At 32.3% G+C, this 25,305-nt stretch overlaps 3 protein-coding genes across 3 annotated transcripts in view; 2 read left to right on the top strand and 1 right to left on the bottom strand.

Moving 5' to 3' along the window:
- Positions 1-67: 67 nt before the first annotated feature.
- LOC136272754 (uncharacterized) lies at positions 68-5,893 on the top strand. Its single transcript, XM_066075236.1, has 7 exons — positions 68-465; positions 1,539-1,829; positions 2,119-2,277; positions 2,423-2,494; positions 2,614-2,718; positions 2,977-3,113; positions 3,740-5,893. Exons 1-7 carry the CDS (start codon positions 318-320, stop codon positions 3,962-3,964), a joined length of 1,137 nt encoding a protein of 378 aa, XP_065931308.1. The 5' UTR covers positions 68-317; the 3' UTR covers positions 3,965-5,893.
- Positions 5,894-11,191: 5,298 nt separating this feature from the next.
- On the top strand, positions 11,192-16,953 carry LOC117680506 (uncharacterized). The gene is made up of 6 exons (XM_066075228.1): positions 11,192-11,467; positions 13,387-13,671; positions 14,495-14,779; positions 15,459-15,749; positions 16,135-16,164; positions 16,302-16,953. The coding sequence occupies exons 1-6, from the start codon at positions 11,407-11,409 to the stop codon at positions 16,628-16,630; spliced, it is 1,281 nt and encodes a 426-aa protein (XP_065931300.1). The 5' UTR covers positions 11,192-11,406; the 3' UTR covers positions 16,631-16,953.
- A 5,855-nt stretch (positions 16,954-22,808) lies between these two features.
- Positions 22,809-25,305, bottom strand: part of LOC105337927 (immunoglobulin superfamily member 10) — a 298,746-nt gene continuing 296,249 nt past the window's right edge. Inside the window, exons 7-9 of the mRNA XM_066075234.1 lie at positions 24,351-24,656; positions 24,191-24,214; positions 22,809-24,057 (exon numbers count right to left, since the gene is read on the bottom strand). Of these exons, the coding sequence (XP_065931306.1) occupies positions 23,813-24,057; positions 24,191-24,214; positions 24,351-24,656 (575 nt within the window). The 3' untranslated portion in view covers positions 22,809-23,812. The remainder of the gene's footprint in view (positions 24,058-24,190; positions 24,215-24,350; positions 24,657-25,305) is intronic.

The following is a 25,305-nucleotide window of genomic DNA, read 5'->3' as shown; positions in this document are numbered from 1 at the left end:
ATAAGGAATTTAAAACATTATGTGTGATGTCCTATTTCTTTAAGCATAAAATTCAAAATTCAAAATGTTAACCGTACCAACGCATTACAGTTATTTTGATAGTATTTTGCGATTACAAAAAAGAAATAAAAAAAGAAGTTTTGAAATTTGATTGATATTTTTCATTAATCTTAATTGCAGCTCAGCCTGTTAAACCAACGATTCAGGGGAACCTAAGCATATATGTCAGTAAATGCACGGAGCTGATTTGTTCAAGTAAATCAACATCAGCCCCAGACTACTATTTCAAGCGCATTTATTTGTCATACACCTGGTATATGAACAACACGAAAGTAAATAGGAAAAGCAGAAAGAGGCTGAAATTATGTGTAACAAGAGATTTTAAGTACAACAGATACTCGTGTACAGCGACAGAGGACGACTTGGAGTCAGATAGGAGTGACCCAGTACAGATCAACCCTCTGTGTATGTATAACATTTATTTATGCATTCAATCTGAAACAATACAGTACTGGTATAAATATTGTATTCCTCAAACATCTAATATTATATAAATAGTGCCTGTTTGGGAGGGTAACAGTTGAAATTGACACCCCGAGAAAACCATTGTCAACCGACGCGAAGCGGATGTTGACAATGGTTTTCGAGGGGTGTCAATTTTAACTGTTATCCTCCCAAACAGGCACTATTTATTTCGTTATACTGAATGTCTTAATTTTAAGAAAATTTTATATAGGAATAACGTGAATTCTACAGCGAACCGTACGCGCATAATTTTCGCGCATGTAACAATTTTAAATGTAACCCGTTGCTAAGTGCGTTGCTAACGCTGAGGGTAATAGAAAGGATTATGAACTGCGTCTTAACCAATCAGATTTCAGTATTTAACATGAAAGTATAACAAAACAGTATCTTACACTAATGAACTTAAAGTGCAGTAGTAAACATAAATGATTACATAAAATATTTCCAGTCACTGATTGAACTATTAAGAGCAAAATTGGATTTCATTTGTTTGCATGATCAACAATTTCTTTGTAGACTAAATTTTGAATCATATGTTAAGACCTTCAGTGCAAAGTATTAAAGCCTTACAGGTTGTTTACTGTAGAGCAAAAATGACTTACACTTGTGTATAGACGTCTCCTAATATTTAACGTCGACATCAATGCTAACGCGTTTATCCAAGACGCGTACGAGAGTAAAGCATGCCGCAAAGTTGCCTAAATGTGTTCTTGCTTTAGATCAAACATTGTTATGTTATAAAAACAATTTCCAATAGTTTTTGTTCGGAATAACTACAGCATCGTTTGTGGCCTGGTTGTTATTTTTATTTTAAGTTGATCATTCTCTAAAATAATATCATTTAAATTATCAGCATTGCTTTTGAAATAACTGTACCATCATTTGTGTGTCTTTTTCTTTTTAACATCAGTTTTGTTATTATGTTAAATAATATCATTTAAATTGTAAATTAACAATGCTGTTAAAATGACTGTAGCACCACTGTCTCATACAAAGCTTCACTTTGTCTATAGACGGACCTCAGGCGCCACTGAACCTCACAGTGTACTCTGGCGAGAATGGTAAAGTACACATGACCAGGGTGTCAGGGTTTAATGGAGGTCTGGACCAATTCTTCGTCATATCTAGGAAGAATGGTCCAGAATGGGACTATGTTGGAAACTTAACAGATCCTGGTAATGGGAGTGTAATGTATTTTGAGGCCGGAACTTCTACCCCAGGTCAAAATAACTGTTTTCTCCTGGAAAGCTGTACTATATTTAATTGTACCGCACAATATGTTGAGCTGTATGCAAACCTCAAAGGTATGTTCTATTTCTTTTTTTTTTAATTCATGAGAGGAGCATAGTTAAAACTATGTTTATAAGAATTGATATTTTCAAGGTCAGACATTTTATTCACAACAGATAAACAAAGCAGATTCTTAAAGATGTTTAAATCAAAAACAAGGAAAAAAGTTAACTCACGTATGCTCTGTTTAATAATTGTTTTAATTGTCATTTAGAAAGGTCCTGAAATATAAGTTGAAGACCAGTCTTCAATGTCTTCAGATAATAGTGTCTAATATTGACTAATAAGATTGATAATTTAAAGGGTCATCCACAGAGTCAACTTTTTTGATCAAAAATGTTTTATACGCAATAATTGGCGTGTCGATCACAGTCTTTATCATTAGTGTGATTTTGGTGCTGGTCTTGGTGATGCATTTCCGAAAAAATCCCAGAACTTACTTGAAAAAAGAAAGCTTTGAAAGTAGGTATTTTTAATTTATTAAGGAATTTACTGCTTAAAGTCCGATTTATACTGCTCTATAGTGGAAATTTGAATTGTCTTTTAAAGCAGTCACATCTCAGAAAATGATGAAATGCCATCGGGGCAAAATTGTCTACATTTGTAGGTAAGCAGCAGCAAATTGAAACAAAGAACACAGATGACACAAAAACAGATAATTCCCGCCAAGATAGAAACGGTATCATTCTTTTTCAAAGTTGCATTTTCACTACGGATGTTTCCGTAAGTTTTCTAATGGTTTTCTGTTTCTGTAGGCAAACACTGATAAAATATATATTTTTTTATTATTTAAAACAGAAAAAGAAAATCAAAACTGCGATGCAGAAGTGTGCACCTTTGTTGAAAAGAATTTCTTTAGCGAAACTGATGAACTGAAACATGATGTCATTGAAAATAACCAAGGTATCTATTATTTTCTTTTTTGTCAAATATGTTCCTTCAAAAAAGCAGTAACATTCTAAATGATCATTAATTGTTGTCATTTCTTTTTATTAATAAACTTTTGTTTTGCAAACAAAAGATTTTATACAACAAGTTGACTCATTTTAATTCAAAACTTACTATGAATTGACCAATTCTATTAATGATTCAGGGTATAGTCTCAGAAATCTACATGCACATCATCTAACAAAATAATAACGTTTTTTGTATAACTTCAAGGTATGTTAGGCGAAGAAGTTCTTACCACAATGGCAAAAGAACCTGCAGAAAGGATTAATGAGGGGATGTGTTTTGAAAATGCACCATTAGAAGAAATAAAACTGGGAACTGGAAACACTGATTCATCAAGGAAAAGGGTAAGGCTGAGGTTTCTAAATTTAATGTTAAAAATGGTTGGCGTATATAAACTAGACACCGTAAAGCCATGACAATATTGGAATTTGGTATATGATGTTTTTTTCTACCAATTTTCGTTTCATGCATGCGTTCTTTACATTTTGAAAGTGATGTTTTTATTCTGAATTAAAAAAACAACAAACAAACATAAAATCTTATTATTCCTGGCGTTTTTAAGAAGGAAGAGAAAACTCATTAAAATGTGTTTTTTTGTATGCGTTTTATTCCATTTTAAATGCAGCCATACACTAAATTATGTCCTTGTTGTTTGTCAAAACAAATAATTATTTGCACAGAAAACTAAAGTTATATTAATTTTGATTAAATCCAACAAAGTAAAAGGCTAGGACCAATTTAGGATACATTATCCTTCTTTAGATAAAAAGCTCTGTATAAACATGTAGGAAATTATTTGAATTTTAATTTCTAAATAACTTGGTTTTTCCATATAATTTTTAATATTTTAAATCTTTATTTGACACTAATTATCACATTTAAAAGTTTATTGAAGGTCTTATGGTTTATTTATTGGCCTCGATTTAATTAAAGACATTTATTTATGTCAAACACTGAATGTATTTGTTAGAATGACGAAGGATTGATTTATATGGACGTGGACTTTATGAGGAAGTCCAACAATTTAGACACACATCAAAAACTCGTCATTCACGGACAGGAAGATCGAACAGAGTACACGTTCGTGGATTTCTCCAAGAGAGCGCCACCTATGCAAGAAACACGTGACGACGCAGAGATGCAGGAAGAAAATCAATGCTACACATTCAAGCTCTTATCTGTGTTTTGTGTTTGATGTTCGCTAGCTATCGGTTTTTTAGCTTAATCATTACTTATATCTACATGTACATCATCATATTGTTTATTAAAAATTTTATTGATTATTTATGAAAGTAATACTCCGTTTACTTTGATAAGTATTGATTGTGTATTTATTGGATTTGTTTTTTCCATTTTTTTTTCAGTAAACAGGTTTGGATGTATTGCTTTCATATTTAGATCGAAATGCTCAAATATTGTTACATTTGCTTTATAAGATAAAGAATAATTAGGTAATTAAATATCATTACATGCAGTTGAAAAGAAATAGATCAGGTAAAGTAATCACCATTTAATTCATTTTTACAAGAAGTAAATTTTCTGCGATTTTAATGTTTAATGTTTAAATTTTTAGTGCAGTATTGCTTTTTTACGCTTGGTTATGAAGTATTTGTTGATTGTGGGTGTGCCCGGTCAGCAGAGGATGCTCACTCCTCCTAGGCACCTGATCGTACCTCTATCTTTTAAGATTTATAAACATTTTATTGATATATTAAGCATGCATATGTCTTGCATTATTCTAATAGAAACATAAATCATCCTTGGTACGCGGGGGTGTTAAGGAAGCATATTGGCAATTTGCCGTCTTATTTTGACTGTTGTATTCCAAATCGTGAAATTAAATAATTATTTTGAATAAGATCAAAAACTTAGTATTATCCTTTAAAATAGATGTCAGTGCAATAAAATCGGGTAGTACATCACTGCCACATTGGTGCATAATCACGTGACAACTATAAATAGCTTACGTATATTCCTTAACATAAAATGAGATAGAACAACACTACCCCGCGGTTTCCAAAATAAAATAAACATACCAAGTGAAGGCAAAACATCTCAATTTAATCAAAACCGCTGCTAGAATCCTATGGTTTTCCTTATTAAAAAGTTATTCATCCGGTTCTCGTAAAACCTTCCCAACTTTTATAAAGTTTGTACGGAAAACGGCAAATTGCATTTAAACAACACACAACATGGGATTCTAGCAGCACTTTTCAATTTAAGCATTGATCAAACTAACGATACGTATAAAATTTCAAGTTCAACATACACGGGGTAGTGTTGTTCTAGTTGGATTTTTATATCGTAAACAACGACAGAGGAAAGCCTGGCCGAGAAATAAAAGCAAATTTACATACCTTTTAGCGAATGGTTGATAAACTAACATCTCCCTCAGTATCCTTATGTTCAATTCTCATTAAATCACACCACAATACTTTATTAGAGTTCTTAGATAAGTTATATTTTGAATATGTTTACAATGCTTTCCGATCAAATTCACACGACATTCAACTTTTAGTCATGACGTCATCAATGTGTAAATCTACGTAATACAAACTAATTTCTGGCAAATTTATTGAAGAAATCTAAAAACAAAAGCTTAAAAATTAAATATTCAAACAATTTTATTAGTTTAATTCGGGGGGTAGGAGGGGAGAGTGTATGCTTTTTAAATGACAACATATTCTCCCTCATCACATTTGAGTATACGGTGATTTTTGTTAGAGGACGTCCACCATAATTTACAGAATACTCCCTGTTCTATTCCAAGGCGTACCACGAGACGGGACTGATAAACATATTTGTTTTGTATCGACGTCATTGGATGAATAGCGTCACGTGATTGCCTTATTAACTTCTTTACACGGCGAGCGTCAAAATTTATACGGCAACATGGCGGAGGTAACGTTATTTAAGCTGATTTTTTACACAAATGTTCAACCATACCTTTGATTTTTAAGCCCCAAAATATTTAGAGTGACCCCCCCCCCTTTGCCCGTGACGTAATATTATGATCCTACAATATGGTATCTAGGTTTGCACAGACGACTGACGAGAAAGGTAAAAAATTAGAGAATTAATCTATGAATTTTAATATTATGTATTATCTTCTGTTTGTTTTCATATCAAACTTTAGGTCCTCGACAAAACAAAACACTTTTTAGGTGTGTTACTGACTGTGTACAGAAATTTGTGGGATCGCCTTCTTCGGACTTTACCAACTCCACAAATTTCTGTACACAGTCAGTAACAAACCTAATAAGTAATAGTATGTACGGGACGTTCCATTGCTTTATGGCGATTTTCTTTACACTGATTGCCTGATCATCAAGGTCAAGCCATGAAACATTTTTAGCGCATGGTGAAGGTTTTGCAATCACGGAGTATTTTCACAACAGCTGTGTTCTCAAATCTAATCACGGTCCCGTTCAGCATATCATGGATATCTCGTCTGTTCTCATTTGGAAAAAAAACAACCCTCAATCCATGCACAGGGTTGTAATAAGCGATTTCTTACACAGTACGTTAATGTCAAACTTGACAGTTTCTGTTCTTAGCCCAGTCGCCATTCCTACACAGTCAAATGCCCCTGTATCAGAACACTGGGTCCCACGGTCGGAGCTGTAGTTTGAGCAAGGACCAGTGACCTCATATAGAATGGCTGTCCCGCAATCTTTGACCTTGCTAAGCCGTAACCTGAATTCGGGTTACCATTTACAAAGCACGATATACCCAATGTTGTTCCTTCAGGTATATCTGCCTGTATACGTCTTTCTCTATTGATGTAATCACCTGGAAAATCGATATCTTAAATTCATATTAATGCCCAAGGCATTTTTTTTAATTTCAGTTGTAAATCTTCTTTTGTAAGCTTTTTGAATTCTGAAAAATAGATTTTTTTGTAAAAAAAAAAAAAAAGTGTTTTTATGACAATCTTGATGTTTGTTCTCATTTACTTCAAGGCTTGGAGTCTTGTAATATTGTAAAAAACCAAAATATGTTAAATATGTAATATGTAAAATGTTACACTTTTTAATATATAATAGAAAGCCACTCTTTTAAATGGACACGCCCATGTCCCCTTCTTGGTCAAGCATCACTCGCTTAACCACTTGCTAAGTTAGACCTAACCATTAGGCATATAGCAGAATAGAGGGTTCAGCCCCCCCCCCCCCCACCACTTTTTTTCGCAGTAAATATAATTGTTTCGTAATGCGTTATAAACGTTTGAAAGATTGAGAAGTTGAGTTGGAGTCGAAGGTTTACAAGCCCCCCCCCCCTTCCCCCACGGATTAGGAATTTTGTTATTTTTGAAAAAAAAAAAATTGGTAGGAAAAATGTATTTTTTTTTATTGGAACTATAGGTATAGCCCCCCCCCCCCCCCCGGATTAGGATTTTCATGAATTTGGGGAGTAGGTTTTTTTATCAATATTTCTGAGGAGCAGTGTAGCCCCCCCCCCCCCATCCCCAACTTTCAATTTGCTTCCGACGCCAGAGTTACGCATGGCAACTGAATGACATATAGTCATATGATATCGATATATTTCACCATTATACTGTTCATTAACATTTAATACAACCATTACGGACATAAACTCACACAATGGAGTGGTGGACACAACCTCGCTATGAACCGTCTCCTTAAAGTCTTTTTTACAGTGCATGTGATGGTTTTATTCCTTGTGACTTAATATATAACACAATCTATTGAAACGTAGCAGGAAAATTTCCAAATGTGTCAAACTTTTTTATCTTTCATTATTTTAAAGCTGCTTAGTCCGATTTTTTTTGTTATTACAGTGTAAATATTTTTCCATACAAACAATTTATCTTAGAAAGTTATGGACTTTCTCCTATTTACATGAACAGAATCAGTCTCCTTTCAAAGTTAGAAATATTCAAAGTAAATAAAAATGATTTCGTTTTGGGCAAACGAAAAAACAAACCAAAGTGCATCACGGGAATTTTTAGAAAAGGAAACCGTTTGGTTTCGTCCCCCGATTGATTGGGGTTATTCAACCCGCATGCTATGCATCGATTGTAAAGAAAGCAAACTTCAGAAATATTAGCGAACAAAACGTAAACATGTTTATTTGTAATTTGTCTGATTATTTCGACCTTTATTTAATGCGATTTCAAAGTCGCAATACAACCATACCCGTCTCGTCGGCAGGGGTAAAATTTAACATGAGGCGAAATAACGCGATACCTTTTTATGTCTTTTGTTTGTTAGCAATTTGTGTACGGTTTTTTTCTTCAATGAAATTTGGCTTAATTGACTAGAACAAATTACTGCAATGTCTATTATTATACATATACTAAGCATAACCATCGTTTAAAAGCGTGCATAAAATTTGACATAAAATCGGACCAAGCAGCCTAAGTATCCTGAGTTAAACTTTTTATTCAAATGATCGTAAACATAACATGTATATTACATATTGTATATTATTGTATTAATAATTGTATTGTATATTATATTGCATTATTGCTTAATTACGTATATGTTGTTCTTAAATTCAAGGATTTTGAATTTAAAATTTAGTTTATGTATTCTATTTTGAAATTAAAAAAAATACTGTTAAACATACATATCTCTAATCCTATACCTGTTCATCCCTATGTCTGTCTGTATTTATTTGTCTGCCTCATTCGTTCGTATTACAAAACAGCATATTGGTACAGTTATATAATCATTTACTTCTAATTGACAAACATATATTTACGATGGACTACGAGAATCACCCCCTGTCCAGATGAAGACTCGTCTGTCTTGCCACCAGGACATTAATACGCAAAGTCAGACGGAGTTACGTCCCTCACTTTTAACGCCGTCTCTGTTGATCCAGGAAGTCCACAGTAAAGAGCATACATGTACTTCGATGTCCTCCAGACAACGTGATGGCTTTCTTTCTACAATATCTTTTGAACATAAGTGTTATTATTTTTTCCATTTTATGATAAAAATGAAGGTTGTATTTTCTGTACATTCTGTTGGTAGCATCACATTTATGGTTTTGCCAGCTTCAGTTTCGTACTTCAAGACTGACAGACAAATAAATACATTTACATTTTTAATAATGTTTCCTCATTTAAAACTATACAGTAGCAAAAACAATTCTGTTTAAAATTGTTTATGACGTGACAATGATTACTGCACGCGTTTATCGTTTGACGATTGCATTATGATTGTGAACATTAAAACCTTGCTTATTTTGATAATTCTGATCGGGGTTCCTTTCTCAAACGTAAAAATAAGTTGGGTTTTTTTTAACTTTAGCTGTTTATTGCCTAAATGAACAAGTATTCTGAGAGTATTTTAAAAGCTATTTCTACTAGCAACTTATTTTTTTTTTTAATTTTAATAGTAATGTTATTAAAACATTAAATATGATCCTAGAAAGTTCGGGGTTGTTTTGATTTGTTTTGGACAAAAATGGTTTTAAAAAAAGGAAATGTAAATCATTTTGTATCGTATATGCATTACTCTTACAAAACTATACGTCAAGTTTCATATTAGTTCTGCCCACTAAATACAAAAAAAAATCCTGAAAATTAAGTTGGGACAGAATCGCTGACTTTCACACGCAAAGATGGCGATTTAGTTTTTAAAAGAATGCAAACCTTCGTATTTATGTTATAAATTAACCTTTGGTCAAAAAACATTATCCATAGAAGGTTATACATCAGTACATCCAGTATGTGGAACTGGGCCCTATTCACCTGACTCATGGGAAATTCCTTCCATCACTGCTCACAAAGATCTCGTAATCATTCTGAGAGGTGTTTGTCCACAAAAAGACTGTGTCTCGATTCCAAAACCTGGAAATATATTGTGTTTTTTTTAACATAATCGATATCAGTCTAATCATCAAAAACATTTGCATAGACGTAAAGCTGTTTTAAAGCACATTGCTCAGTGGTTATACGCGTTAGGCCAGTAAACCAAAGGTTGTTTGTTCAAGCCCTGGGAAATAGTAACTGACACCAAGTACAACAGACCTGATATATCCAGTAAATAGGCATATAGTATTTCATCAACCGTGACGTGATTTCACTAAGATAAAATTTAAAAATCCTTTAAGTGTTTTATCTTAACTTATATACCAATGTTTTTTTTTTAATCTAAATATGATCGGATTGAATAAACAATTTAAAAAATGTGTGTAAACAGTGTATTGTATTCTTCTTCTTCTTTTATTCGAACTCATATATCAGTAAAAGTAGATGATATCAATGAAGCTTCCGGTTTAACTAGATATTTCGAACACGGGGGAAGTTGACAAACTTTATACATCAAGAATCATGCTCTCTGAAAATGAGTTTTAAGTGTTTACTGCAAAATGATAGGTCATAGTGCCGGTACGAAAAAGGAATCTTAACATGTCCAATGTCAAGCACTGCTTTAAGTTTAAAGCATTTCAAAGGAGTTTCGTTTAACGGTCATTGAGTATAGTAACCCGAACGATTTGATAACTGGGATAATACTTAAATTACTGCTACAAGTACCCTACAAAATCTTATTAGCCTCAAACCAAGTATTGCAGCTAACACATGATGAAACCCTACCGAATGTTAAGTAAATAGTCTGGAAATGTGACTGAAAGCCATTACTATGCTATTTTCCCTGATATCAAAAATATCAATCATGTTTATTTCCTAGGACAATTTTAAACTTTTTTTTCTAAATCCATTTCTAAAAAGAATGTTTAAATCTATCATCATGACTAGTTAATTTTATGATTATTTGAGACTGAGTAATATTCTCATTATCCATGAGATCTCTTAAATGTAATAAATCCAAGAATGATATTTTAGCCTGCAACTATAAGTATTATTTATCAATAATATTGAAACAGTTGGAAATATTTTATCTTTGAAATCAAAATGTGTTTCGATACATATTTTTAAACAGAGCCCTTTGTCTCAAGACAGTTTTTAAATTCATTCTTAAATTGACCACGAGCATGCAGCCCTCTTAAGATGTCTAAGTGACCATTTTCAGACCATTTTTATCTCCTCGATTGGAGAGGTCTGTGTAAGAATATAAAAACAAATCTAAATGTAAAACTATTTGTTGTTTTTTGTTCTATACTATGCGTCGCTCTCATGGTCAAATATAGAAGAAGAAAGACAAATAAACAAACACATTCATACATACATAAATACATATATAAATACATATATAAATACATATATAAATACATACATAAATACATGCATGCATGCATGCATGCATGCATGCATGCATACATACATACATACAAACATACATACATACATACATACATACATACATACATACATACATACATACATACATACATACATACATACATACATACATACATACATACATACATACATACATACATACATACATACATACATACATACATACATACATACAATTTATTTAGATTTATTTCATTATAGACGGGAGCGATTACACACATTATCGCAGTGTGTTAACATCATGATCTTGTGCTCCGACCTTCACCAGGAAGGAACTTTTCACTTCAACAAGTTTGAAAAAATTAAGAACAACATTATATGAAAGAGGATTTTTTTTTAAATTTCTGCATCAATGTTTTAACAGAAAATGAAGAGGATTTTACTGTTATGAAAAACGAGAGATGAGAATGCTGCTATTCCAAGTTATTTTAATGACATGTGGACTACTTTGTATTGTTCAAGGTAAGTCTTATTTATTATTTCATACAACTTTATCGATATGAACTAGTGCAAATAAATGTTGTTTCATTTGCGTGGTTATAATGAATTAATAAACATACAATAAATAAGATGAATACGATTTAGTTTAAAAGAGGATCTATAGCGCTGTTAGTCAATAGTTGCAAAATAAAATTAGCTATGATCGCTGAACCTTTTTTAAAACAGTTGTATTACAATCAAGTAAAAGTAAGCGTTACATAACAAAAACCCGTTTTTTTTTCGGAGATATATTTTGTCAGATACATGTATACAAAGGTTATGAATTAGTAAAGACATCGCAAACCTTATCGATGAATATACAGTCAACAAAAACCGTCTAACTTATTTTTTTAATAAGGCTACAATTTAAATGAAAACTTTTAATTTTGTGGACGGGGGGGGGGGGGGGGTAGTTGAAAGTTTTCTTTTACTCATTTAGACACAAAAACTAATCGCTGAGATAAATAGTAGGTAAATGATATAAGGTAGCAACTGCATTTTCAGTAACAAAATGTAAAACATAATTAATGCAAGTTGGTGGGCGAAGGCTATCAACGGACATCACAAAGATTAAGCCACTTGGAATTCTGATAAATTTAGAGTATTTTGCTCAATTTTGAATTTAAATAGTTCCTTTTTTTCGTTTTTACAGAATGTAAAATAACCCAGTCAAAGTAAACATTCTAAATTGTTCTTTATCTCATACGTGTGGTGTATATTACCCGTGTGATAAACCTTTGCTATATCACACGGGTGATGCTATATCAAATATTTCCGGTCGGAACTACTTTGGACACAGCCCCTCGCTTCAACGCTTCAGTGACCTATTTTCGAAGATTTGCTAGTACTTTCAACATCACTATATCTACTACAAAAATTAATATAAAATTGATTTTGTCAAAGATTTAACCACAAGACCTTTTTTCTTGTTTGTTAGGATTTTTGATAAATTTTGCCCACTTCCAACTTTCAATTTGCTTTGTGAAGTTTATAAAACAACAAATTACGTTAACTATCAAGGAGTTCATCCTGACGACGCGACGCGATGAAAACAGAGCGCTCTGGTTGTGTTTATATACAAGAACTTACCGAAATACTGTTTCATGAGACTTTTATTCCACCATCAGTAAGCATCCTTTTTCACTATTTTCAATTTTGAATCATAAGGCTAGCCTAGTGTTTGTTTTATTAAACATCATGCATCAACAACTGTTCCTTGTTCGAGTCAATTCAAATAACGAGCATTCGCAACTTTGTGTATGTCAACAAACTTGATTATTCAAGTCTTCTAATCGGAATTTACATTTAATCAAGTGAATAAGCTCTAAGAAAAATTATCTAGAGCTAAAAAATTATTTAAAGGTTTATTTCAGTGAAACTTTACATTAAACCAGTAAGGTTTATTTCAGGAATGACGTACTAAATTGTATTGCGCAAGGTCACAATAGCCGCATAACACAACGTTGCATCATCTATTTTAATCTTTGAAACAAAAAACCAATTTGGGTCACACAAGGGACTGTCTCAAAAGCTTTATAATATAAATCAAATTGTATGAGATAAATAGAACATCTATAATTTGTGATTTTATATTTGCTTTATCCAACTCGTTGAAATGGTTATATTTGCTCGGCAAGCCTCGCAAATATATACACCATTTCAACTCGTTGGATAAAGCAAATATAAAATCACACAATATAAATATCCTCTATATATTGCATAGGTTACGATAAAACAAGTATTAGTTGCTCAAGAAACATAAACATCCGTTTGAAATATTTCTGTAGAAAAACTGCGTAAAATGAAACAAATACAAAAGGTTCCTCATTTATGTAAAATATTTTCCAAACTCAAAATTACATGCGCTACAATTGTTATACCTTATTCTCATATATTTTAAGACAGACCATCGAATCCAAACATAACAGGAGACCTTAACGTTGAGGTCAATAGATACATAACATTGACCTGTTCCAGCAACTCAACTTCAGCCCCTGACTACAATTCAGAGCTCGTCACCTTGTCTTACACATGGTTTGTCAACGATACGAAGATAAATGAAGAAACAAGAGAGACCCTGATATTATATGTTACTAGGGAACTCAAATACAACAGGTACTCGTGTACAGCCACAGAAGATGGTCTGGAGTCTGATAGGAGTTTCCCAGTAAAGATCAACCCTCTGTGTAAGTATGATTGATGTAACTAAAGCTCTTGAATCCCCTTGTTAATATTTTTTTTTAAGTCATAAATTTTAGCAACACTCATAAGCCTTCAAATGAGGTAACTCTCGAATTTACAAAATGAAATATCGACGGTAACTTTATCCGAAAGTGGCCTTTGCAACCTTACTAGGTAATGTCATGAGTAAAAATAAAAAAAAGGAAAAGTAACTATTTTCAGTTGTCAACCCAATATTTTACATACGTGTAAAAATATAATAGCCACACATTTTCTTGGGTTCCCTTGTTCAATTATAAAAAATCACCTGAATAAATCCCCGTTGTATTTTTTCAACAGCATTCGTACACGTCACATTTAAATTAATGTCAAATACACCTATAATATATGATGAAATGATGAATTTGTTAGCTGTTTTAAAAATCAAATATATATATATATATATATATATATATATATATATATATATATATATATATATATATATATATATATATATATATATATATATATATATATATATATATATATAGTTTTCACTCGTTGAGCATAAATATGATGTACCAATTGCTTGTATTTTCAATAGTCATATAAAATACCGTTTTTTAATATCACAAATGTTGGATAGATTTTTAAATAATATTGTTGTAAATTATTATTTTTAGCAAATTGTCGAAAATACAAACACTCATATTATCAATAAATATTTTGTTTCTTCATTTAATTACGAATCACCCTCACTACAAATCAAACTTGTTCGTCCCCGGCACTGCGTTATAAAGGTGATTTACTGAATGTGTTTTCCTTCATTCCAATGCATCTTTATAGACGGACCGGACAGATTAACCATTACTCCAGAACCTATATTGAACATCAATGGCAAACTAACGGTGAGGGAAGGGGAGACTATTGGCCCCTTTGTTTGTACAGCGGATTGCAATCCACCGTGTAATATGACATGGAAAATAAAAACATCCGATGGATTCAGCGATGGTCGATCAATGATGGGGACATTTTTAAAACAAGCAGTTCAGAAAAACATGTTATTATTCCGCTGCATAGCACATCGGGGGGAAAATACATTAAAAAGGGGTTTTCAACTTGATATCAAAGGTAAGTATTTTTTGCAACATAAATTTTGGAACATATTGTTGTAATCATACTCGAATGTCCCTTCGCATTGCCTTGAGTATTATACAATATACACCGTGTACCTCGTGAATTTGTATACAGCTGGGGAAAAGGGGTGATTGAAAAACATGAAAAAATTATACTGGTTTATTAAACAAACAATGCAAATGTTTGGGTTTGAGTTTTTCAGTGATTTGTTCAAAACAAATTACATGAAGAACAGATACATCTGTTTAAAATTGAGAAACAAATTATAAAACGTTTATATTGAACTTGTTTGATAACATAGTGTAGTATGTAAGCATTAAAGTAATCAATAGTTTTTATGATAATGAAAATATATATTTGTATCTACTAAAATTAATACAAGATTTACCTAGAGAAAAATCTTTTTAGATTTGGGGATCATTACGAATGTTTTCATGTTTTCGCAGTCATACCTTTAATCGATGAGTGATTCACATTGGACATTTTTATTTAATATAACTCGTGCTGTGTGGAAGCTTATAAAACCTTTATTAATGACAAGATTTGTGAAAGATGTCTTACCGAGACTTCGAAATACGTACTTAATGTGATTTGCTCAATAATATGTTTACTTTTGACAGTTATTGTATTACAGGTATATTTATCTTATTGGGTCGTTATCTCTGTGTTTCAGACATTCCGCAAACACCCTTAAACTTCACTGGCTATTCCTTCACAAATAGATACATCAATCTTACTTGGATTTCTGGATTCAACGGGGGCTACGATCAATTCTTTCTTCTATATCTGAACAAGGGCTCAACGTGGACAGAAGAAAGAAATTTAACAGACCCTGGTGAAGGCAGAGAAGTAAAATTTGATCAAGGGCCATTGAACCCTGGAAGTGAATACTGGTTCCGGTTGCAAAGTTGTAATAAAATTAATTGTTCGTCAAACCCTGATGATGTAAGGGCAGTTGTTAAAGGTAATTTACTAAAATTCTTTTAGTTTTAATTTCATTTTTTGACATTAAATGGTATTTATTCAAATAATGTGTGTTAGTAGCATTGAAACAGGGTAAACACGGCTTTAACAGTAATCTACATGCTGGTTATGGCGCTCAACGGTGAACAATGGCCCGAATTTGATATATCAACTAGTACTGTACTATGCTAATATCAATTCCTATTGATACTAAAGTTCGAACGAAACTAAGTGTAATTTGATATTGATTTCAAATTTTAGTACTTAGTCATTCCACATTGTTCAGTTGACCATGCAATTGGTATAAGCTACTTAATGGGATTTGTAAATTAATATATAATATTTTGTTCTGTCAAACGATAAGCTGTTTTAAATCTATTTTAAAGGTGAATCATGCGCATCCCTTAGAGAAAAACGTAAGTTTCAAATTGCCTTTCAAATAAACAAAAACATGTAAAGACAAAAATATCATTACGATCCTGATCTAATTCATCAGTATATGTTATTGATAAATTGTTAAAGAAATAGGATAATTTATCTTACCTTATTTCAGAGGACGGAACCAAACCCACAGATGCAATCGTTGTAATCTGCATTCTTTCAACTCTTTTCGGGATTACATGTCTAGTAGTGGCAGTAATTGTAATCTGTAAAACTCGCTATGGTAATAAAAACCAAAAGGATACAAACGGCGACCAGACTATTCAGTTAGATGAGAAACTCATGACGGAGCACTACGAGAATGTACAAGGTACCGGAACATGTGGTGACGTCACAGTGCAAGGTGATGTCCGAGTACAAAGCACTGACGTAGACTGCGACTACACAACACTGGAGCGTCCTGACCATGAAACTGTCTATGAGGAGTTAAAGTCAATTTAAAAATGCTAAACGTTTGATCGATGCATGATGTGTAATCAAATGTCATTCATTCGAAAATTTATGAGTTACTCTTTCATCGTTTGTTAACTACTGATATTATATCGTCTGACTAAGATTTTCAATGCAATATGTTTCAATTTTTATTAACATTTTATTGTTGAATTTTTCCTTCCGTTACACCAATGACCTCGGATAAAATTCAGAGAGTCGTCCAAATTGAAATATAAGAAATCGTTTTTTATATATGAATTTATATAGTAACTTACTGGACATTATACTGAAACCTCTTTGTGAATTATAACCTAGTAATGTCAGAGAAGATATGGATTTTCTGAACTGAATTCCAGAAAGTGTTGATCCTAAAACAATTCTCGTCAGCTTCGATGTTATTAGTCTTTCTACTAACATCCCACATACATTAGGACTAGAGGCCATATATTTCTGGATAGAAAGACATCCGAAAAATCTAAACGCCAGGTTCTCTAAAGAATTCATACTTGGAGAACTAAAATTATTTCTGGAGAATAACCCCTTACACGTTGACGGGAAATTCTTGCTGCAAACAAAAGGTACCGCTACGGGGACTAGAGTTGCGCCCACATATGCTACGTTAGTAATGGGGTATTTAGAGAATACACTTTTTAAAAGAACATCACAATTGTTTCATGCCGAACTTAGTACCTATAGATGATCTAATTTGAAACGCATTTTGACGAATATTTCATTTTCTGGACAAAAGGGGAAGAAGACTTAGATAAATTTCATTCATTACTCAATACTCTAAATGAATCAATACAATTTACAATGGAGAAAAGGGACAAGGAACTTCCATTTTTAGATCTCCGTATTATAAAAAATAGGTCATGCATAACAACGGATTTATACTGTAAGCCCACGGACACACACCAATATCTGGATTTTAGATCATGACACCCTTCCAACACAAAACGCAATATTACGTTTAACTTACCAAGGAGATTTTGTACAATCATCACAGACAAAATCTTACTATCCAAACGTCTGGAAGAATTACAAATATTTCTGCAACGACATAGATACCCGAAAAATTTAATCAACGCTTGAGTAAAAAGAGCGACGCAAGAACCATTATATGTTCTACGTAATCAGCGCCGGTCTTCTACTACTCGCAACAACGACGAGTAACTTGCTTTTGTTGTGACCCACAATCCACGTAAAACAGAAATATTCTAACAGACACAAAACGACTTTACCCTATTTAAGAACAGTCAGAAAATATGAAGAAATTATTACAATCCGAGGACATAATCAGTAGCCGACAACAAGCACCGAATCTTAAACACATATTGACCAAGGTCCTATTTACAATGCAGGAGGAAGTTCCATTTGTGAAAAAATGCGGCGACCCGAGATGTGGTACATGTGCCTACATAGAAGAATGGAAAACATTTCTACTAAAATCCTTGATGGAAATTTGCGCATATTCGTCGATAAATTGTAAATCGCAAAATGTTATTTATTGTGCTATTTGCCCAACATGCAAAGAATTTTATATTGAACAGACGGAGAAACTAAACGCGCGTGTTCGTGTCCACAAGCAACAGATTAAAGACCTGAGTGATCATTATATTCCATGTTGTGAACATTTTGCTGAATGCGGCCAGGAAAAATTTAAACTATTCCCATTTCATAAACTTCAAAATGAAAACAAAATTTTGCACTTAGCCAAGGAAGACCACTTCATTAAATTATTTAAACCAAAACTTAATCGTATTCAGTGAAAAATTTATTATATACATGTGATATACATGTAATTGAATCATAATCATCGTAATATTTGCTATTATTTTGGCGCCTTTTTAGTCTGTGACTCTAACTTTCTGCTACTTTAACGTTATTATGGCGTCACAATCGCGAGGATGTTAAGGCTTCCCGATGGATTTTACGGCGATATGTAAAAAGTCGCTTGTCTGTACTTCATACGATATGACGCCATAGTTATCTTTGACGTCACGATCTGCATTCTTGTCGATAGTTCTCAGGGAATGTATCGTAACGTTAAAAGTGAATTATATCAAACCAGTATAATACTGAATGTTTCCTTTACATAGATACTGCCGTTAATGCTAGACGTACAGAATTTATTCATATTAAAAACCCGTATCAAATAGTCGGCGGTTTTAAAGCAAAAGACTATTTAATTTGTTTTACGGTGCTACCGTTCTGGCGAGCGCAGCACGAATTACACACACCTTGCATCATTGTCAACCCTGTGTTATTTAGGTATCAACGAACGTCAAAGACTTTTTGAAAGAGTATTGCTCTACAATAAGTATGCCAAAAGTACTTATTTTAATGGTTACTATACATACAGCGCAACACCCTACCCCTCTCCAGAGCGAGAGAGGGAGAGAAAGAGAGAGAAAGAAAGAGAGAGAGAGAGAGTGCTCAGTCTCTGTTTGTAGGTGTGTAATTTCCCACTTTTAAATTTAATGGTTTGACTATATGCAATATCAACATACATTTTTTAACTGTTATTTTTTTCTTTTTATTTCTTTTTTTGTATTTAGTTCAAAATATATTTTTGTTTATTTTCTCCCTACACATATACTTATCTTCCTACTGTAAATGCATGTACAATTAGCTTAAAAATGGATCGATAAGACAGTAAAGTATAGCTCTTGGTAGTATATATTTATATAATCTCTATCTTAAAAACAGGTAAAACAAATCAAATGTCAATTAGGCAGGTATCGCAGTCTATACGTAAAATAGTTTTGGTACACGCATTACAGATGTATGATCCATCTCTAAATTGGAGTCTTTGTAAAATAAAAGCCTGGTTTTTCTTTAAGATTGTTATAAATTGAAGAATTAATATGCTTTACGGTGCTACCACGCGCGTTCTGTCGATCAATGAAATTAGTTGATTATTAACAAAGAAAATTGAAAAATATCGATCTGCCCCGGCTTTTATTTTGCCCCAGCCCGGGTTTGCCGACCCATATTACCAAGACTCTCTAAATTTATCGCGATAAATATACCGCAAGAGCACTGTGACGTCATCCATGACCTTGATTGTCTTTATTTACGTATCTCAACTCGATATGAAGGTATGCAAGCATGTAACAAATCTCTTGAGTCTCGCCAAAGCATATGCAGTACTCAAAACGTATCTTCAAACCTTAAGTGACCGGTAATTACGAGTTAAAATGTCGGCCATTTTTTGGCATAGCACCACGGGAGAAAACATTAGAGAGCATTATGGGACGTTGACATAACAAGGAAGAGTGTTAACTCATATATGCTGTGTTTCATAAATGTTCTAATTGTTATTTAGAATATTTCTGAAATAAGTTGAAGACAAGTCCAAAATGTCTTCAGATATCCATTGTTCTTTCCTTCTATAAACCCATTCGGATTGTTTTTCTATAATCACAACTGCTCTGACAGTATGCGCAATTTCCCCCACAGACTCTCAGTTAGCGAATTCTCAACAATTATATTATGTTTTTTACTCGTATATATAGTGAATATTTCTAATAACAAAAATATGTGGTGTTTAATATAAAATCATCTGAAGTTTAAAATAAAATACAAGGTATTTTAGTTTTATGCATATTTAATTTTAATCAATTATAAATGTTATTCAATATTGTATAATAAAAAGGTACCCAAATTAAACAAAAGTGTTTGAATTTTATATTTACATGTAAAAAATTCAATATACAAGGAAAGATAACTCTTCCTAACTATATATGATTTATGTACCTTACTGTTGACGTACTATGACGTCATAAAGGTGTGACGTCATATACTCTTCCATGACGCTATAGATTTAACCACTATACAATACATCATGTGTTTTTCTCCAACTCCCTAAAATTGGTGTATTTAAATCATGTCTAATATTAACATTTAAAAGGAATAACTGTTATAACATAGTATTTATTCTGTTAACAAATCTATGTCAGTTAAAAAAAACATTATAGTGCGAACGTTTATTTTTTATGCAAAAGCTAAATGTCAAGGTATTGGTTAATACAAGGTATTTGAAGGTGGTAAAATGCAAACATAAGTAATAAACAACGATTATTTAGTGAACATGGCGTTATGAATAGCAACTGCTAGCGCGCATCGTGGAATATGCCAGCAGAGCAATTGCTTTTCATAACGCCATGCTCACTAAATAACGTTGTTTATTTCTTAAATGTGTAATAAATGTATTTATTCAAAGGGTCATCCACGGTGTCAACTTTTCTTTCTGATCAGCAAAGTTTTTTAAGCAAAAATTTAGTGTGTCGGTCGCAGTCATTATCATTATTGTAATTTTGTCGTTGGTCTTGGTATTTCCGGACAAAACACAGAACTGACTCGAAAATTGAAAGCTTTGAAAGTAGGAATTCTTCATATATAAAATAGTTTACTGCTTGAGAGTTCGATTGATACTGCTCTAAAGTTGTATTAAACATGAACAATTAAAATTGTCCTTTAAGGCAGTCACATCTCAGAAAATGATGATATGCTGTGTTCAGTTGTTCAGTTGTAGATAAACAACGGCAACCGGAAACAAGGGACATAAATGGCACTGAAACAGATTATTGCTGCCAAAATAGCAATGGTATCATTTTTGGGAGTTGATTTTAATCAACTCTCCTATGCAGTTACTCTGGCAAACCGTAATTGAAACAGTGTTTGGACCTATGCACAAATCATTACCGCTGACAAAACTTAGTTCTTGATAATAATAGAAAAATTCAAAGTATTGTATGCTGAAGCATTGTTTTTCAAGGAAACTTATCAATAAACACTTTGAAAATAGTCAGATTTTATATAATACGAACAACTAAACTATTTTTATAGTCTCGTGTATTCTTACGCCAAAGTTTAATATAGCCTCGTTCAACCAAACGCTCGGCTCTCTCCGTATATCTCCGACAAACAGCTAGGCTCTTTTGCTTGTCGGCGATTAACAGAAACAGCCGAGCGTCTGGTTGAACGAGACTAGAATTCGATATCAATAGCGTTTGAATTCATAATTTTTTTAGAATTGCTTCGATTCCTTATACATAGTTTGAAATCTATCTTTAAATATTACGCAACATGATTCATATGGGGTTTCTTGTCGGAAAAGTCTTAAAATTCATAAAATAAAAAGGTGCGTAATTTAAATACAGACTAGAAACTAGTTGCCATGCAAAATAAGTTGATTTTAAAATAGATGATAATCGCTAAAATCAACTCCCGTCAGTACTTCAGTACTTTGAGTCAAAGTTTCTGTTTTACTTTGGGTTTTTTCTCTAGATATTTTTATGAGGTTTTTTTTTCTATCCCTCTAATTGAGAAACGATAACACAAATATTTTTCATCTTTTAAAACAGAGAATGAAAATCAGAACTCCGCTGGAGAAGTGTACACCTTTGTTGAGATGAGTTTCTTGAGCGAAACTGATGAGCGAAACTGATGAACTAAGAACTGTCAAAGAAAATAACCAATGTATCTGTAAGTGTGTAGTGATGGTGTTATTGTAGATAAAGACAACAACTCTAACGTAGGATTCTCTATTATGACTATGTTATATACATGTATCACAAAAGTAATTTATCAATATCAATATCAAATCATAAAAATCAAATAGATCACACATAATATATTATTGCATTGTATAAGAATCAAAACATCCATTTTATGATTTTGCCAAGCACAGTTTACAAGCAAGAGTTATTCCCCTTATCACAGTGCTAACTGATATATAAATACTTAAATTATATTTATCATGTGTAATTAATAATTCAGTTATCAATGTTCAATAAATAAAACATATTAAACTTAACTTAAGCAATAAGTATCAAATCTGATATTTATATATATGCATACCTATGTGTGACACAAACCTCATTGATCTGCATCTGCATGATCCTGATATATTCTTCAGGTATGGAATCTATATACATATAATCAATACTCTTAAAACTACATTTTACATAGGTTATCCAGCTTAAGATTGTTAAATAACTATAATGAGTGTTGCTCAAACACTAAGTTTTCACTCATGATAATTTACATTTAAATAGATTTACATTTCACAATATGTCATTTACTTATATAGCAAATATAATATACTTTATTAATAAGCAGTAATCTAAATAGCATAAAATATAAAACAATTACTTACAGTCTATAGATTTCTTCTGGTCTTAAGATAAACACATCTGGTCAGAATGAAGATCAGATCAAAAAGGACAAAGCAAAGATAGGGAATATAAAGGATCAATGAAATTGAGAATTCAAAAATAGAATTGACCACGTGATATATAATTAACTAAAACAGGTTTAACATTGACCATAATGACCATTTTGATATCATACTATATAAATAACTATGTAGCTATTTACATACTGTTAGGTTGTATATAAAATTGTTTATATTGACCACTTTTATAGTAAATACTGTAAACTTATAATTTATAGAACTATTAATTAATAATTTCATGGTAATGAAATTATGACTTTATTAATTTGAAATATCACCCTATCACGAGCCTGTTTTTATTTCATTTTTTGTCCTCGGTACATGCAGTAATTAATATATTAACTATTAAATCTTCAATTCTTGTCATTGCTTTTAGATTTATTTTTTGCAAACAAAAGATATAACACAACAAATTGAATTATTTTTAATTAGAGACTTATCATGTATTGGCCCATTTCGGATAAATGATCGATATTTGCAAAGTCCTTCATAATCCTTTCTTTTGTCCCACTTTAAATACAGCCATACACTAAATTATTTCCTTGTTGTTTTTAAGGGGTAATCATAACAACAAATCAGTTCTTGTACAGAAAACTTAACTTATATTATCTTTGAAATCTAAGTGTTTAAATGGTCGGGGCTATTTTAGGCTATATTAACTTTCTTTCGACGAAAAGCTCTGTTTAGAGATGTAGGAAAAAAATTGAATTTTAAAGCTTAAATATCTGGATTATTCCATAATTTGTTATTACAGTTTTACTTGACAGTACATATCACATTTAATAGATTATGGCAAGTCTTATGGTTTATAAATTGGCCTCTTTTTATATTGAAAACAAAAAATTATTTATGTTAAACATCGAATGTATTTGAATGTAATGTTAAAGCACGAAACACAGACACATCATCTTGAGTTGTAAATCTTGTCGTTGTCCATGTTCTTAATTGACTTAATGTGGCGTTTCTTTTACCACTGTATCCAATGTCGAGTACAAATGGTTATTATCACTGATCGTTGCCTGCTCATATAAATTTATTGTTCCTTGGTCCACAACCTGAACTGTATCCTGGTTCGATAGATCAGTTTGTCGGCCCTTCATGCGACACATAGCAACAGTCACACCCAGTAACGATACACCAAGCACTACGGACAGGCCAATAGAGATAAGAAAACGCAACTCTCTGTTCTGAAATCCTGTGAAAACATAAATTTTAACTCAATATTTAGTGGATATCGTGCGAGTATATAAAATGACTCGATATCTAATGCGAGTGTACGTATATGTGAGAATATTGACATTAATGTAAAAATTAAACATTGAACTTACTTTCAGATGCGGGTTTCTGCAAATCTGTCAGAAATTCTTTTTTTAAAACGCTGAAAGAGTAAATGTTAACATGTTTAAACATTTATTTTATTCATTTAATTCGGGGGTGGGAGGGGGTTGTTATTAGCTTTTTAAATGACAGCATCATCTGCTTCAATACCTTTTGAGTCTATGGTAATTTTTGTTAGAAAACGTCCACCATAATTTACAGTATACATCCTGTTCTGTTCCACGCCGTTCCATGGGACGACACTGATAATCAGATGTCTGTAATTGACGTTACCCTGATGTAAAACGACAGTTTTAACATTGATTGCCTGATCATCAAAGTCCAGCCACGAAACCTTTTTAGCGACTGGTGAAGGGTTTGCAATCACGGGTATTTTTACTATAACTGTGTCTTCAAATCCAATAACAGTTCCGTTATATATGTTCAGCATTTCGTGGATATCTCGTCGGGCCTCACCTAAAAAAAAAGGGTACTTAAAAATGTATATATCTGAAAAGGTGCACTTTGGAATAAAATGTACAAAATATAATAATTTTTTAAAAAATGACAAAAATAAAATTAAAAAACAATTTAATCATGCTCAGATAAAAGTGGGTCTAAACGATTATGGCGGGAAAAATAGAATAACCCCATTTTCCGGCTGAAAATTTTTAAAAAATTCAAAAATTAAATGTGCTGGTAAACAACTAAAACTACTCGTTGAGTAAAGTGGGGATTTTTTTATTTGTTTTTTTTTTTTGGGGGGGGGGGGGGGGGGTGGTGGTATTAAAATGCATCAGATAAAAAAAATGTAGACTTGTTTACTAAAGGAAGAGAATCAAAACCAAGGACTAATGTGGTCACAGAGAAGAAATGTAAGGAGAAAATCAAAGAGAAAAGAGAACATTGTTTCATTGTTCAATACTAAAAATACGAAATTTCGCCTTTGTCCGTATGTGGTAGAACAGATTTATTATTATCTATTTCATATGTATTTATTCGTTTTTGGATTTTCTATTTTCGTTTTGTGCAGTATATTCATAAATATTACTCATCTAAAGTTTTATTGCGCGCGTATAGTTCTTTAATTTCATTGGTTCATATTATTATCAAAAAAATTTGATTT

This window comes from Magallana gigas, chromosome 1, assembly GCF_963853765.1.
Source record: "Magallana gigas chromosome 1, xbMagGiga1.1, whole genome shotgun sequence".
Classification (NCBI taxonomy): domain Eukaryota; kingdom Metazoa; phylum Mollusca; class Bivalvia; order Ostreida; family Ostreidae; genus Magallana; species Magallana gigas.
This window is presented reverse-complemented; position numbering and strand designations above follow the sequence as displayed.